Source organism: Oreochromis niloticus, linkage group LG12 (assembly GCF_001858045.2).
Source record: "Oreochromis niloticus isolate F11D_XX linkage group LG12, O_niloticus_UMD_NMBU, whole genome shotgun sequence".
Classification (NCBI taxonomy): domain Eukaryota; kingdom Metazoa; phylum Chordata; class Actinopteri; order Cichliformes; family Cichlidae; genus Oreochromis; species Oreochromis niloticus.
Genome location: NC_031977.2, coordinates 20,377,307 through 20,394,730, shown reverse-complemented (window position 1 = coordinate 20,394,730; position 17,424 = coordinate 20,377,307). Strand labels below are relative to the sequence as shown.

General features: G+C 38.8%; 1 protein-coding gene across 3 annotated transcripts in view; it reads right to left on the bottom strand.

Annotated features, from left to right (window-relative positions):
- Nucleotides 1-17,424, bottom strand: part of unc5ca (unc-5 netrin receptor Ca) — a 189,637-nt gene that overhangs the window by 37,727 nt on the left and 134,486 nt on the right. For all 3 annotated transcript variants that reach the window (XM_005452040.4, XM_005452038.4, XM_005452039.4), the window contains exon 5: nt 1,286-1,466. In XM_005452040.4, coding sequence (XP_005452097.1) covers nt 1,286-1,466 — 181 coding nt within the window. The remainder of the gene's footprint in view (nt 1-1,285; nt 1,467-17,424) is intronic.

Here is a 17,424-nt window from a genome sequence, read left to right as displayed (position 1 = left end):
CAGTGCAGACAAAGATAAGAGCAGACTAGACAGGCAGCAGGAGAGAAATCAGCTATAAAGTTAGAATGAGAGAGAGTTGGCATCTGGAGGGGTGGAGTGGGTAGAAATTCCACTGCTGCATCTCGACAGCTCTGTCTCAGCCCAGTGGACAGTGCCCACTCCTTGCCTAAGACCTAATTAGAAATGAATCATCAGAAAGTAACCAGTAAATTCACACACAGACACTTTTGTCATGCATTTCCTTCAGCTTTTAGACTTTTTTCTTCCTCACTCAGTTGTTGTCTTCCACTCTTCTCCCCTACCTCACCTTACCTCTCACCCTTCTTTCTAGAGTTGCTTCATTTTTTCCCCCCCTCCTGTGTTTTTTCCACTACTGTTTCACCTTGTCAACAGTGTCAGCCAGGCCCTAGTGGAGCCGAGAAGATTGAACCACAGATTGAACAATCTATTTTTGTAAGGATACATCAGTGTCAAACCACTCCATCTCTTGCTGTCTGTATCGAACAGGCACACACGCTCAGTTATTTTGATTGAAACACTCCTGCTGGTGAATGGAGTCAGTGTTATATTTTGAGAGAAACACTGTGTGTGTGTGTGTGTGTGTGTGTGTGTGTGTGTAAGAGATCGAGAGAGAGAGAGAGAGTGATCTGCTATACATTGTTTCACCTCAAAATGTTTCCTATCCTTGTATGTCAGACTGGCATTTGGTAAAATGGGGGAAAAAAGGAGAAATTAAGGTGTATGAGGCATGGGCCTCCACCAAACAAACTCTTTCTTCTCAGCTTCTAGACAAAGCCACACTAGAAGACAACCAGAAGTTTAGCGAGCTATTTAAAGCTATTTTTTTGTTGTTGATTTTCACAGCTATTATTATGCCATATGCTGCTTTATCTATGCAGAGCTGGGAATCTTGGCAGAAAGTGGGAACATGTGGAAAGCCCACATGTTCTAATTTAGAACTGAAGGCAGGATTGGAGGGCTTTAATTGGGTGAGGTCAAGGGTGAGGTGAGAATATCAAGACAATCGCAAAGAGGAAGTGTTGGCACGGCAGTAGAGCTAATTTCACATGGCAGATGGGGGCTGGCTTCGCTGATCAGAGACTCGATATAACTGAAGATAGCATTAAAAAAAAAGGTGTCATATCATTATATTTCTAACATTAGAAATGAAAAATTTTAGAGCACACATTAAAAATATGTATAAGCCAAATCCTATTGTTACAGCTTTTGTAGCCACACACACACACACACACACATCCCTACACACACAGAAAGACATACTTACCATAAACAATAACGGTCGCTGTAGTGCTTCGTCTTTTGGCCACTATATTCTTGGCCACACACGTGTAGTTGGCTGTGTCAGAGAGACGCGCCTGCTTGATGATCAGGTTGTGGTCAATAGTGATATAGAAGTTTCTGTCCTCCGCCGGGTCGATTACCTCTTCATTCTTTAACCACTCCACCTAGGGGACATTCAGAGGGTAAATGGAGGTGAGGACACCAATAATACACCAATAATAGGTAAAGAGAAGACATTTTACAGAGGACGAGTTTATTACTGCCATGAAGTCAAATAATTTAAATTTGACAAGATATCTAGTAAGTTATTTGCAACACATACTCCGTGTAGAGGAAATTATAAGATTAAGTTCAAATCTTCTTTTCATAACTGAGCCAGAGGATAAAATAAGAATACAAATATTAAAGCTTTCTTGGGTTTAATCTTGTTTTTAGAAACTTTTAGGAGTGATGTAGGACTTAAAAAGCGTGCTGCTGTCATCGTTTTTAATGGTTCAATGAAGAAAAGCTTTGAGAACATGCCATATTCAATAATCAAAGGAAATAAATAAATAAATAGCTGAAGGACAGGACGCCTGTTAGCGACTCCCTAGTCTGTCTTATGATCTCTCATGCTTCATCTTGTACTGTAAGTAACCCAAACCGCTCTCATGAATAAATCCTTGAGATTACAGATTACAAATTTACAAGCAAATTAATGTGCTTTATGAGGCAGGATACAATAATAAGACTGTGATTGTACATAATGAAATACCAGGAAGCTGCTTACGCACCAAGTCACAGGAATTAAACACTTGAAATCTGAATGACCCTCACTCACAGTGGGCCCTTAACAACAAGGAACCCTTGGGTGGCTGTAAAGAAAAGGAAAATGCCCCAAACATATGCTTTCGCAAGGTACTTTGGGTGAAGGGTAGGACAGCGGGAAACTATTCTATTTATGAGCCTAATCAGATTTCCCGAGTGCTGTATTTACTGGACCAAACCCTCATAAATTCAGCCTGTCCAAGCTTTATGGCAGGCACATAAATGTCCAAGCTGTGTTGTTTAATTCATGTTGTTTAATTTCCTCCTCCCTTCGCATTAGGAAATGGATATCTCAGATGCAGAAAAGAGGAAATTCATTGTTATTCTTCAGTTTGCCGTTTGCTCACTCTCCACAGTTATTCTCAGTTTTTCCACCCGGTTCTGATTCAGATTCAGTAGTACTCTTTGGTCATGGGGTGCAATGTAGCTGTGAATTCTCAATCTTAAGTGAGATGCTGTGTGACCTTTCAGCTTCCATTACAACATAAAGGTTATACAGAGAAAAAGACTAAGCCAAACGAACAAAAACATTTATTTACAGTCAGACGATAAGCTTATCCTCATACTGTAAAGGTATAAAACAATGTGTTCTTTTCTATGCAAAGGAAAAAAAACAATAGAAATTACATTTGCTGCATAAAACAGACTATTTAGATCTCTTTTTATTTGTGATATAAGAAGTGCTGTGGTCACAGGAAGCTATGATTTGACTATGACTTATTTTAAAGCATTGCCACAAGAGATACAAATTGTTCAATAGATTTAATGTAATGTAATACAAACTAAAATATGAAATAGTTAAGTTAAATAGTTATGATCTACTGTAGAACATGTATATACATATACATACACATACATGTGTGTAATATGCAGAACCATTCCAGTAAAGGGTCCAAACATGAATTCTTTTATATATTTATATTTTCTTTGTATCCTGCACTAGGAAAAATCCTGTTGTAATGCCATTATGAATGGAGCGTGCTGTGACAGTGGTAATTTCATCTGAGCCACAGTTTTGAATCAGTGTCAGTTTTGCAGCCTCATTCCTGACAAAGAAATTGCCCGTGCCTTGCTATACCACACTGAAGTAAGACAGCGGTGCCAAAAGTCCCACTGATGTGTTTCTTTAAGTTAAGACAGCAGCGTTTCTTTATAATGACAGATTTATTAAATGTGGGGAAAAATAAATTGTCTGAAAGACATTTATTTTCCCAAGACATGTCAAGCTGTTCATCAATGTTTAATGCACAGTAAAAGAAAGGGAACCATTTGTTTTTGTAGGATATTATGTAGTGATTTTGCTGGTCTGGCCCACTTGAGATCATACTGGGTTGTGTGTGCAAATGAGTTTGAAAAACTGGATCAACAAATTAGCCATCACCAACACATCCCATTAGACAGAGTGGACGCTTAAAATTCATAAAATACGACATTAAGCAAACAAATGTAACACTGTTTTTGGTAAAACTAATTTCTTGTTCACTGTATTACAAAAATAGTCTCTCGTGGTGCTTTGGATGCTCATGTTAATACTTATAATTCACTGCTGCACTGAAATTTCCCAGATGAACCAATGGAATGGTTTTTTTTTTTATTTAATTTTTCTTTTTAAGCATTCATGCTAATCAAACATGCACACACTTTATAGAAAAGTGGAAGCATGTGAATGCGTGCGGGTAAACCGAGAGAGCCAGGTGACGCGGGGGCGAGAGTTAAAATAACAAATACATATTCTCCCTTGGGGTTGGTTTGATCCAATCAGCCACCCTTTGCAATTCACACACATGCACACAGTCTTACACCAGCTGTGGCTAATGATGCAGTGGCAGTGGTAGAATAGCCACCACATGTGGTCTCTTTGTCTGAAGCCAACAGAGCACACATCAGTCTAACACGCGTCAGTCTTCAGGCGTCGTCAAAGTCCACGGTGGGTTTCAGCGCATCGTCACACTAAAGCTCACAACCAGTACAAACAGGCTCTCTCACTATAGCTCATTACATTTTCAGTGCAGCCGGTAAAACAAGAGAAATGCACAACATAAATATAGACAGAAAAAAAGCAGTGGAAGGATGAATGCTGTTTATGGTGACCTTTTCTTTTACCTTAAGTTATATTTACATAAAATACAAGTACAGGAAATTCATAATGAAATAAAACATTTAAGGCAACAGCACAGTGACAGCTTTAGACCTGCCGAGCTTTTGGGTGATTGTGATTCATTAAACTTTGCACCAAGTAAGCGAGCACTCTGTATCTATGGACAGGGAGATGTATGTAGAGTATGTCAGAGGATAACAAATATAGATGCTTGATAAAAATGCTAACATCTGCTCAGCTTTAAGGCAAACTGTGCAATGCCAGAAAACAAGCACTATTAACAAAAAGGTTTTCTTGTTTATACTCATCATGCACAGAACTTTAGAACTAACAAGTTACAAATAGATGGTCACCCAGGTTAACTGAATGTGGAGCTTAAGTTACTAGAAGAAGAGTGGTAGAACACTTCAAATATATGGATATAGTTCTGAGAAAATTATTTGTTCCTTTCCTGATTTCTTAGTTTTTCCATATTGGTCACATTTAAATGTTTCAGACACGAAGCAAACTTGAATATCAGATGAGGAAAATCCGAGTAAATGCAAAATGCTGTTCAAACTTTCCTAGTCATGTGTGAAAAAGTAATGGCAACAACAACTGCAATGAGGTCTTTTTGATAACTGGCAATGAGTCTTTCACTCCTTCTCTGGAATTGCTGGAGACTGGAGAGTTTTTGAGTCATTCAGAGGTGGACATGCTGGTGTGTTTAGGATCACTGTCCTGCTGCATGACCCAAGTGGGCTTCATCCTTAGGGCATGAACTGATGCCAGGCAGAATTCATGTCTAATGTTACATTTTTTTGGATGGTCTGAAAGATCAAGCAATTTTTTTTAATACATGGATGGACCACCTAGACTCGTTTGTGGCATTTAATCATTCTTGTGTTGTTAAGCCAGTATAACACAGGATGTCAAAACTGCCTGCTAATTTCTCTCACATTTTAAATAAATTTCTACCCCTCCTTGCACAGCCACTGTTATTAAGTACCTGACAATGTTTTAAATGTCATGAATATTTTAGCAACAACACCACAAGTAGTTAGGAAAAAAAATCGTGTTTTTCCTCGGTCATATTTTTTTTTTTTTATCATGTTTTATAATTTGACATCTGTTGTTGCACAACATTGTAATCATATTTTAGCAGGGCTGTCTAGTGTTCAACAAAATCTCTTAACGGATGTTCATTATGCTAATGTGCAGAGAAGTAAATGCAGCTCTTTGGTTCCTGACCTCATACTGTGAACACAGCTACATTTGTGCACAAAGTGTTCTATAATGTATGTGACTGCAAGACTGACTTAATATCTCAGTTTTATGAACTGAACTGAATGGTGTACGCCAAAGTGTTTAAATAGATTAGCAAAATCTTAAGGCCTGTGTGAGTATGTGTTTATGCACGCTTACCTGTGTCAGTGTAATTATTGTGAGTGAATCAAAGGTTCAGAGCATCAAAGTTAACATTAAACAGATTTCTCTTTGTTCTTTTATCTTGCCCAGATGAAACGCTAGAATTGACACCTCATTTTTAAACTTTCTTTTTCCCCAATTTTCACTCAAGCCTTCTGCTCTTATCTCATCCCCCCCGTGCTCCCCCGCGCACACACCCAATCGAGCCAATCTTTAAAGACCCTCATCTCTCTCCCACACAATTGCATGCATGCACACGCGCACAAATTGCTGTTTCTATCACATCAGAGGACATTATATTGACTTACATTGATTATTTCCTGCTCTAACCATGAATGCTACTTACCTAATCGCAACTATTATGGCCAAATTCACTAAATGAGGCAAATTGGTGTGATGGGATCACAAAAAAGCACTGATGGCAGTTCACAGCGCACTGATTTAGAAACAAAGATGCAGATAGTACGTTCTAGTGATGACCAGCATTCTGCCAAGAAGAGTGCAAATTAGCTTACATATACATGTAAGCTAATTTCAAAGAGCAGACAAGGTGAGGGAGCGAGTAATCTACTAACAAAAAAATTACAGTGCAGGTTTTAAGAGCATGGCAATTCAAATAAATGAGAATCAACACATTTATTTTATTTATAGACAAAGTCCTCTGTTAGGAATTCCTCTGGATGGTGTGTCTGTAAGTCTGTGTGATCAATACTGATGTGTACAAGAATACAAAAGCATTATTTAGCTCTAAGCTTGCACGCCCATGTGTTAATGTTACTGCGATGTACAGTGTGAGGCTGGAGACATGCAAGTCAACATTGTAAGATTCATGCACTCATGCAACACTTTAGACACTCAGTCACAGTATTTGCATTTTGACAAACATTTCAGTTTGATGTTACTGGTCCAACACTAGAGAAGGAAATTAAAGTGGTCTGTGTGGCCACTGCTGACAAAAGGTGCACACAACACATGAGGCATCTTTCTGTGTAGAAGTGTGACTAGCCTACTGTAAAAAGTGACAAAAAATATGCATCCTTGAATGTGTTTTATATTGAGATTCTTCTCTCCCCGATGCTCCAACTGGAGTTCATCTAGGTTTTGCCCCATTTCATCAAAAAAACAACAAAACAAAAAAACAATATTACTGAGCACCAACAGGACTAACAGGATACAACCAATGTTTTGGCACCTCGTTTACAGCTTTGAGAAAACCAGTCACACCAAGTATGCACTCACACTGATAACTCTCCCCTTCTTATTCCAAATAAATTAACCTACCTAGTGACAGCTATTACAACCATTTCAGGTGCAAAATAAGACTTTTTTTTTCTTTTTTTAAATTCAGTTCAGTAAACAGTTTGCTGCAAAGCTTAGTAAAATCACTTTTCTCTGGTTCATTTAAATGCTTTCGTCCCATTTTTTTATGGTCTGAAAGTGAAACTCCTACAAACACACACAAATAAATCATAATAATATATAATACAGTTGCTCACATGTATACACATGCACAACCACACAAAGACACCATTAAACCGCAGGTTTTTGTTATAGCGTAAGCATGAAATGTGTCATTATACATGCAAGTGTGAAGATATTTCCAGTGTTTTCTGAGTGTGATCACAAACACAACCTGAGTGTGTCAGAAGGCACCGTTTGATACGCTTGCAAACACAAGTTGTAACAATGCCCTCCGTTTCAACTGTAACAGGATTAAAAGAAAAAAAAAGTTCAGCAAGAGTCCAATCTTTTTTCTTTAGACAAAGAAATCAAAAGGGCTTCTTTGCTGAAACGATAAAGGCTTTGTCTGAACAATTACACACTCACTTTGTTCCTGTTTTCTTGCTTTTCGGAGCTAAAGACTGACATTAGTTTGGCTACAGGTATATACTGTGAGCAAGACTACCAGATAAAAGCAGGTTTGCATTTCCCTGGCTCTCACTAACGCACCCACTTGTGTGATAGATATTGCTGTACTGGGGAGTGAGCATATCTAAATATGCAAATACTTTCAACTGTTTTCTAACTTAAAAACAAATCAAAGAGAAAAGGTAAATGCATTGCATTTAATGACAATCTATTAACATATGCATCTTTCTTTGGCAGTGGAACAAAGGCTTGCCTGCATGCTATGAAAGATAAAAGTAGGTCAAGACAGAGGGAGAGAGATATATATTGCCTTTTGTTACACTGTAGTGCAGCATGTTTTGAAAAGCAAAGCAGGAACATCATAGTCATATTGTGTCACAAAAAGAAACAGTATAAATCTTGCAAAAGCAAAACAAATGGCAGACCACAGAGCAAGAAGTAAGATAACAAAGCAAAGAATATCTATGGCAAATGCTAAAATATGACATGCTTTGTAGAGCCACTACAAAGAGTCTCATAAGGGAGCTGATAACAGCTTAGTGATACAAGGTCTATGGGTAGAATCTGCCACTGAATCACAACATTAATTTTTCAAAATAGGAGCAGCCAAAAACACATCTATGCACAATAAGCACAATGAGAGTATGACAGAATACACAATTGGCTAGTTAAATTACAACCTGATTCTGCAGTCAAACCACGGAAATCAAGCTGTACGCCATGCATGTGTGAGCCCGGGTGTGTGTGTGTGCATGTGTGAAATGCCGAAGTGTTAATATGTATGTTCATCGCTGAGGATTATCCCCTTGATTACTTATATTATCTGGATCCTTATGTGAGTGGGTTAAAGAGCTCTAATAGTGATTACTCTACCTATGTGTGGGTGGGGACTAAATATGCATTCCATTTCCGTGTTTTAATAATCCAAACCCACACTACACCTGCTCCAGGAGGCTCCGTTTCCACTGGGGTGTTGGGTGTCAGTGGAAAGAGACAGTAAAGAGACATTCATGACAAACAAGGAAAGGAAGTGAGAGAAGATTGCTCTTCAGAGATTAGCCCTGTCACCTCACCTTTTCTGTGTCAAGCTTACATGTTCTCCCTGCATCTGCAAGAGTTTCCTTCAGTTGTTCCAGTTTCTTCCCACACTGTAACAATATCCCAGGTGGATTCCAGGCAGGATTATTCCCAGTGAGAACATTTGATATCATAGGATGTGCTTTGGTTTTGTCTATTTAAGTGCAGGACACAGAAGTATGTGGTTTTGAAACTGTATACTATGTGTGGACTAAATTACTTTAGTCTAGGAAAGATGATAATTTTAGTTATGGTCAGATGATTTTGATATTAACCAAGTGCCTCCAGTTTGTACTTAATCAAAAACACAAGTAATGATTTATTTACTACTAAAGGTAAGTTATATTTGTAAGTGAAAAAAATGCTGCCAAAAACAGTTGGTGAATGGCCTTTTACAGTGTAAAAGATGGGCATAGTTGCTGTAATGTCACCTATTGGTTTATACATTTCTGTTTCAGAGCTTCAGAAAGAGCATTTTGAATCCGTATGAAAGTGAAACTGCACGTTCTTGACAATCTCAAGTCGTTAGCTAAAGAGCATATCACGGATAATACTTTGCACAATATCTCTAAAATTAGAAACATCACGTCTCAGAGTGATGATGAAAAAATAGTTCATGCATTTTTTACTTCTAGGCTGGACTACTGTAATTCATTATTACCAGTTTGTTCTAAAAAAGCCTTAAGTTGATCCAAAAATGCTGCAGTGAGAGTACTGACAGGGACTACAAAGAGAGAGCAGATTTCTCCCATACTTGCTTCTCTTGATTGGCTCCCTGTTAAATCCAGAATTGAATTTATAATCTTTTCACTCACATGAAAGGCTTTAAATAATTAGGCTCCATCTAATCTTAAAGACCTCATACTACTACATCACCCCAACAGAGCATTTCACTCTTAGACTGCTGGTTTATTTGTGTATTTAAAAGTAAAATGGGAGGCAGAGCCTTCAGCTTTCAGGCCCATCTTCTGTGGAAACAGCTCCCAGTTTGGTTTCTACTTTCTAGATAGTCTGGATCAGCTGAATCCTCCTTTAGATATCCTACAATAGGCCTAGAGTACTGGGGGGCTTCCCATGATGCAATGAGTGTTTCTTCTTCACTCATTTTTTTTTCACTCACTATGTGTTTATACATCACGTTGCATTTAATCATTAGATATTATTAAATTTGTCCACATTGTGTCTTTTGTCACGTCTCCCTCCGCTCCCTCCCAACGGCTCATAGCACATGGTCACCCCTCCATGACCCTGGTTCTGCTGGAGGTTCTTTCCTGTTAAACGGGAGTTTTTCCTTCCTACTGTCGCCAAGCCCTTGCCCATAAGGGCCATCTGATTTCTGGGGTTTCCTCTCCATTATTGTGAAGTCTTTACCTTACAATATAAATTGCCTTGAGGTGACTATTGCTGTGATTTGATGCTTTATAAATAAAACTCAATTGAATCGAACTGAACTGACATTTGGAACGATCAAAATATATGCCCCAACATGCGTGACTGAGACCGTAAACTAGGCAACAATGCATTTATAAAGGTAGAGCAAGGGCTGTTTTCCAATTAGCTTGTACAAGACTTCTAAAATATTTTTTGCAACCACAGCTATTCCCCCCCCCCCCCCCCCCCCCCCGGTGGCCTTTAACAAGAATGCAAGTTTAAGGTACGCATTCGCTACACTTTACAGAGCCAGAAGCTATGTCAAGTTTTGTATTGTGGTATGTGATACGTGTAATTTCAGAATAGGATTTGATGTGACATAAATACTGGTATGACTTCGTGTCCAAGGCTGGAATCTGGAAGTATACTAACATACCCAGTTCCTATAGATGCTGAGTACTTGCTGCTTTTATAAGGAACTTGTATGACCTTTAATCACTCTCTCTCTCTTTCAAATGTCATCAAGGCATGTCTGCGCGATGCCTTGGTGACATTTGAAAGGTATGCCTGTCGCAAAAAATGCTTATTTGTATCTTTGGTGAAGCATATATAACTCCAGCTGTCTGACTGCCCTTTCCCACTCAACCCCCAGCCAGTACACACACTCAGATAGACACACTGACACATTACAACCAGATGTGCCACACTCATTATTACTGGCTCTGTTTGGCATCTATAGAGCCATCTCTGTAATTACCATGCTTGTTTCCATTATCAAACACTCACATATGCCCATATGCTCTCACAGACATTTAACAAAGCCACACGCACGCCAACTTAGTCCTCAAGAGCCCAGTCGGTCTAATCAGTGGAAATAAACCGAGAAAGAGATATACAAACAAGAGAGGAAAGGAGGACATCTAAGAACGAAGGAAAGAAAGAAAGAGAGCGCAAATGAAAGAGGGGCAGAGGAAGACAGAGGTGGAGGGAAGGGAAGCAGGAATGAAGAATAAGACAACAGAGTGACAGTAGGAAGGAGAAAAAAAGAGCAGGTGTGACGATACATATTGAGAGGCAAAGACACAGACGAAGTGAGGGATACAGGAGAGAGAGAGACAATGAGAGATGTGTGCTGGCAAAGCAGACCATCTATCTTTCTCTCCTGCTGCCATCAGCTTTCTTGACACAAACCCAGACAACTGGCTATAACTGTCTGTGTGTGTTTATCAGACGATAATACCAGCAGATGCCACACACACCTACACACACGCGCCACCCTGGGTCCTGATGTGTAGCTTAGCAGAATAGTAATCAAGCTATTCATTAGTGCAGTAACAAAGGCCATTACTGGCTAATCAACAATCTTCAAACTCAATCGAGGAAAGCTAATAGAAATTTAATCCAACAGCGCGCTTGAATATGGTGAAGACTGTCTGTGAGTGTGAGTCTAAGTGTGTGTGTGTGTATTTGTGTGTGTTTTGACATTAGACAAAACAATTAACTCATTGTGTTAAGATGAAGAAAAAGACTTTGTTGTTTCAAACAATTACAAAAGTGTAACAGTCGTGGAGTGGAAAGAAGACTAAAATAATTTGTCCTGGAATGTTTTCTTCAGAATCAAATAAAGATGGCACTTCAAGTGAAATCATTGTCTAAATGGATTAAATGAAACTACCATGATGCACCTGGGAGTATGCGTTCACTCACTATGCTCATGGGTAGACAATAGCTGAAGCTGCTATCCATGGCCATGATTCAGCATGTCAACATCTGCAAATTGATTTGGAGATCACTGCTTACAGTAACACTAGAAATTGTTTGATATGGTACACCAGGCATTTGCGCAAACATATATATATATATATATATATATATATATATAATACTCAGTCTGTGCATTTGCTTTATGTTCTCCATTTGAAAGCTTTCACATTAAACTTTTTTTCCTTCCTGAACATCTAAGTAGCCTTTGCAATCGACCTGTTATATATCTAAGCGTTCTAACTTTACCACTTAAGTGTAAAAGTAGCAGCCATTGATTTGGACAATCAAGGTTAAGCAAATTTGCACAGAGCAGACAGTGGGTGTGTCCGAGTGTGTTCATTCTCCTTCTGTTGTTTAATTTCTTGGCTTTGCTTTATCTGACAATTTGTAGCTTTCTAACAAATACAAATGGCCACATTTTGGTGCCAATAAAAAGTCTGGAAAAACTGACCTCACTCCCATCTCCACTGCAGTTAGGTCCTTAAGTATCTGAACAATGACTGATTTTTGTAATTATGCTGCTAACCAGTTTTATACACATTACCCTACTTTCAGATATCCAAAAGTAATTGGACAAACTAACACAGTTTTAAATATAAGAATCGTTTTTAATACTGGGTTGAAAAGGGCACTCTGCAGGACTCTCTGTCTTCAGTTTTGTCTCCAGTCAATACAATGCAAACCCACAACTAGTCAAAGACAATGTGCTAGATAAAGATGCCAAACACAATACCAGAAATGAATGATTTAAAGAACGTATTTAAAAAGTAATATGTTGTACATGCAGTGACAGTGACTGTCACTGAATTATGTTGATTATATTACAAATTTCTGTCACTTACAGAATATCTGCCCTACTTTATGTTATTGTTATAATTGGCCACGTGTGCTGGTAATTGTGTCTGCATCCCAACTACACTTGGGAGGTGATTAGGAAAATCCTGCTGTCCAGTTCTTCTGTGGGGAATTAACTACAGTCACAAACCAGTGCAATACATGCCAGGAATGGCCAGATTGCACAGGTTAATATGAGGTCACTATATTGCTATATGGCATGTAAGCAAGTGAAATGTTTGTGTGTGTCTCTCTGTATGTGTGTGTGTGTGTAGGCGTGTACTGTATGCATGCGTGCCAACATGGAATTTCAGAGGTTCTGACAGCTTAATTAAGAAGATGCAGGCAAGTGACACAAAGACCCAATTAACCACACTGACATAACTGGGTCACCATCACTGATCATCACACACTGATGTTCTGAAAGACACCTTTGATAAAATTCAATTTTAAATTATTTGTGTTTACTTTGTTTTTGTGTGTTCTGTTTAATCTGTTAAAAAAATTAAACAGGAACACATTTTTTGGTAATTTTTCTCCCATGGTGTAAGCATAAGACACATTAAGTAGAGGTATATATATTAGAGATGGCACGATACCACTTTTTTATGTCCGATACCGATACCGATATCATAAATTTGGATATCTGCCGATACCGATATTAATCCGATATAGTGTGTTTTTTAATCAATAAAACTGTTTTTTTTAATATCTTGCTACGTTTTGTATAAGGTCATACTCAAGTTTAAATAAACAACAACACTAAAGCTATTCTGTTATACCTGTATGTAAAAAAATACACTGCACCCAAAATATTTCATAGTTCAGCAACACTGATCAATCTAATAAACTTAAACCTGCTCCATCCTCCCTATTCTGGTATTTTAAAGAGTACTTAGCAGAAATATTAAGCAACCTAACTAATAGGGTTGCAAACTCCCAGCAAAAAAAAAAAAGGGGGAACCACCCTCCACCTCATGATGCTTAATCGACGTAATCAACTTAAATTTGATGCAGTATGAAAAAAAAAATGCACAGAAATAAATCATTTTTCAAGAATAATTAAATGGATTCAACATCTTTCTTCTACAGAATTGCAGACTGCACAGATGGTATGTTCCCAAAGGAAAAAGTACTATAGCTTACTAGGGTATATTAGACTTAACAGTTACTATATACAGTAATGGACTTCTATACATTTTACATCAGATTAAAACTTTGGGTGTAAGATTCAGATAATTATTTATTAAAAGCTAGACATTTTAAATGAGAATAAGAAATAAAAGTATGTCTTTGTGCCCCCTTTTCCCTGTTCATGCCCTATCGGCCCCCCTGGCTAAACTTTGCTAGATCCGCCCCTGCACAGTTACCAGCCGTCAGCTACGTAGAAAAAGATCCTGGTGTAGAAAGTAATATTAAATACATTCTAACAACAGCTTATCAAGGTTAAACGTGCTGCTGTTGTTCAGCCGCTGGTTTCCTCTTTCTGGTGTAAAGTGGGCCAAAAACAAAGAAGAGAGACGGACTCCCGACAGAAAAGCCGATCAGCTGATCATTAAGCAGTTTCATGAAGTAGCGGCAGGAGAGGGAGGGAGAGAGAGGCAGTCGCTCCATATATCGGTTGTTAAGCTTAAGGTAGGTAGCTTTACAAACATTCAGAGATGAACTTACACACTTGCTTTACTTCTCTCTGGGATAACTTCCTCGGAGATGAAATGCTGGATTGCTAGCGAGGCTACAAATACACACAGCCGCTCTATCACGTGAGCGCACTGCTCCGACGTGCTACGGTTATGGGGCAAGTTACGCCGTGTCGCAAGTTTTGTGAGGTCCTTTTTTGATATTTAATGGATCGGATTACATTTTTTATTTCTCTCCGATATCCGATCCAGTAATTTACGTCAGTATCGGACCGATACCGATACCTAATATCGGATCGGTCCATCTCTAATATATATATGAATAACGCAGTTTACACAGGTTCACCCTTAAGGTTACTGCAAAGACTTGATATGATAGATTTCTACAGTGTTTCGATCAATTGTTTTAATAGTCAATGTGTAGAAAATGTTTTTTTTTAACATCAGTCCAGCAAAAATATGCAACCTACTGCATTTAAAGACTTCTACCATTACTTTTTTTTTCATACTTTGTTTTTTCTAGTTGAACGGTCGCTGCTGTGACAAAGCGTAACAACCATGGCAGGAGTGCTGGGAGAGGTGTTTGCACAAGGTGATTATGACAAAGGTGGTTGTAGCCAAATTTAAACCTGCTTTTTGTTTTTTATAGTCAAAGTCACACATCAATAGTTTTGTGATCACATCATACATAGTCTGAGAATTCTACAAAGTATTGTACATAAAAAGAAAGACAACTTGGTTTATATTCTTAAAAGAGCTCTCAGACTAGAAAATACATGGACTTGGGCTTTGAGGAAAAGTACATATAGGAGAGGAAAAAAATAACTCGATGTGCATTAGTGTGAGGAATAGCGGAGTACTCTCCAAGGTGTCCCTCACAGACAGAATTGGGACACAGGCGGACACCCAGTGTGACTGGGACAGGCCTACAGAGGCCACTCTATGAACTAATGCTCTTGTGCAAAATGGTACACACTCAGTAAACGATGCTTGACGTGCAAATCATACATCAGAATTTTGCATGTTACCAGTATTTCTCTAAATGTTGTACTTTGAATGAATTCACAATTATTTGTCTATTAGCAATATTTAATTCACGTGCTTTTTACTACTGCGTTATCCCTCAAAACTGAAGTAATGCAACTAATCTGTTCACATTCAGACACGTAACCTTATGAGTGGCAGAAAGAAGAGGACAATAGGGGGAAGCAGGCAGAAGCAGGTGAAATGTAGGAGAGGCAAAAAAGGAAGTTGCTCAGCACTAAAGGAGGTCACAGATGTGCTGAACAAAAAGCCTGCATCGGCTTCTCTAGAGCGCACACATGCACACGCAGACACACACACACCTGCACACACATTATGTGTTACCGCTGAGATTTAACACAGGTGCAGATGCTTCACAGTGATCTATTAGACTCACCCTCTCATGTCAACATTCAAGTGTGGAGAGAGACAGAGGGAGGAAAAGATGGATGGGGAACAATCTCAAGAGAGGGCCGGATAAAGAAAAGGTATTTCCACGGCAACGGTGAGGGAGGAAACGATAGAGAGTTAGGGGAGGCCGTGATTATGGCGGTGGAGGAGGAGGAAACGGGGAAAGCAGGCTAAGAGGAGATACCTATGGGTGATCCATTAAAGCTAAACCGGCACTGTCAACGAATAGGGAGAGGCAGCGAGAGAGGAAGGAAGAAAGGGCGCCCGTGGAGGAGAATGGAATGAAAAGAAAAAACAAAAAGGTGATGAGGAGGTAAGGGAGGCTACGAGAGGGACAGTGTGATTTAGAATTTTATATGGTCTGGCCACAATTAGGGAAAGAAAGATGAGGGGGAGAGGAAAGAGACTGGGGTGGTAAATGAGTAGAAAAGGGAGTGGAGGACCAGTTGGTGAAGATATACAGTGGTAATCCATCAGGCCCAACAATTTGGAAAACATAAGAGAAATAAAAATCATGAGAGGAATGCATGGGAAGAGACGAGGCAAAGAAAAAAAGGGTAAAAGCATAAGAGAAAGGAGAATAATTTATTTCTCCTTAAATCAAAAAGTGACAACAAAAAAAAAAGAAAAACAAAGGTATTTAAATGTGCATGAGTGTATAAAATCCACCAGTAATTCCTCCCAGCGCTAGCTTTCCTAACCTATCTCTCTAAGCAAAAGAAGAAACAGACATTACACACAGTGGATAGACTACCACAATGGAGGATTGATGGATGGGTTGCTCTTTTGAAACTCGGTGCAGGCGGTTGGCGAGTAAATGGGAAAAAGATGTGCAAAAAGTGAAGGAAGCAGAAGAGAAGGTCAGTGACTCGAAAGTGCAGTTCAAAAATGAAGGAGAAGCACATAAGAACATATAATTTGTAACATCACAACTATTTTGGAAGCCAAAAAAAAAAAAAAAAATATCCACCAGGAATGTGAGTGTGCAAAGCTTGAACCTTGAATTTTGCAAACACAGGTAGGTCATTAGTGAAAAAAGTACTATATCTAGTAGCAGCAACTGAAATAAACAAAAGAAAAAAGAATTCAAAAATATTACACAGCGGAACAAGGAGAAAACTACTCCAAGACCTCTTAGGAAAAGAAAATGTATGGGACCTGTGATAGCAGTAATAGCAGTTGAAGGCAAGGCGGAAATTCAGAGATGACAGTTTTGGGTGAGAGGGTTAGGGGATGGAAAGCTGAAATGAGACCCTGGGCTCAAATCATTAGAGGAGAGGCAAGACGAAAAACATCCAAATCCACTCAACAGCTCAGACACCGTCAAGGGAACATTTCCCCAAACAGATGCTGACCTAGTAACAGCTGGAATCAGAATCAACACCTCCAAAAATCAAAAGTTCAAAAGGTAACATTTTAACTTGCCATAGAGGAACTGAAAGTTAGGAAATTAAAAAAGATTAGAGTCGTTCTCTCCTGCGTTTCAATACCAGATGCTGTATTTTTGTTCCTGTCTCATCTGCAAAACCAGAACGCCACGAGGAAATATAATTCTGGAGCGACTCTGCAGCACACACTTTTATAGCAGCTATATGAAATATAGTGACACAGATTCAAGCTGTCATAATATGCAAGAACAAAACTGCCTGACTGCTTGACCGCAGTCACATGGTCGACACCTTCATTTATTTATTTAAAATAGCTGGGTGTTCCTCGCAGATTGATGGATTCTCATTCATATTTGAAACAATTATTTAAATAGAAAAACAGATAATGGAAAAAAATAGCTACATTTTGTTTACCACAACAAACGTTTCACAG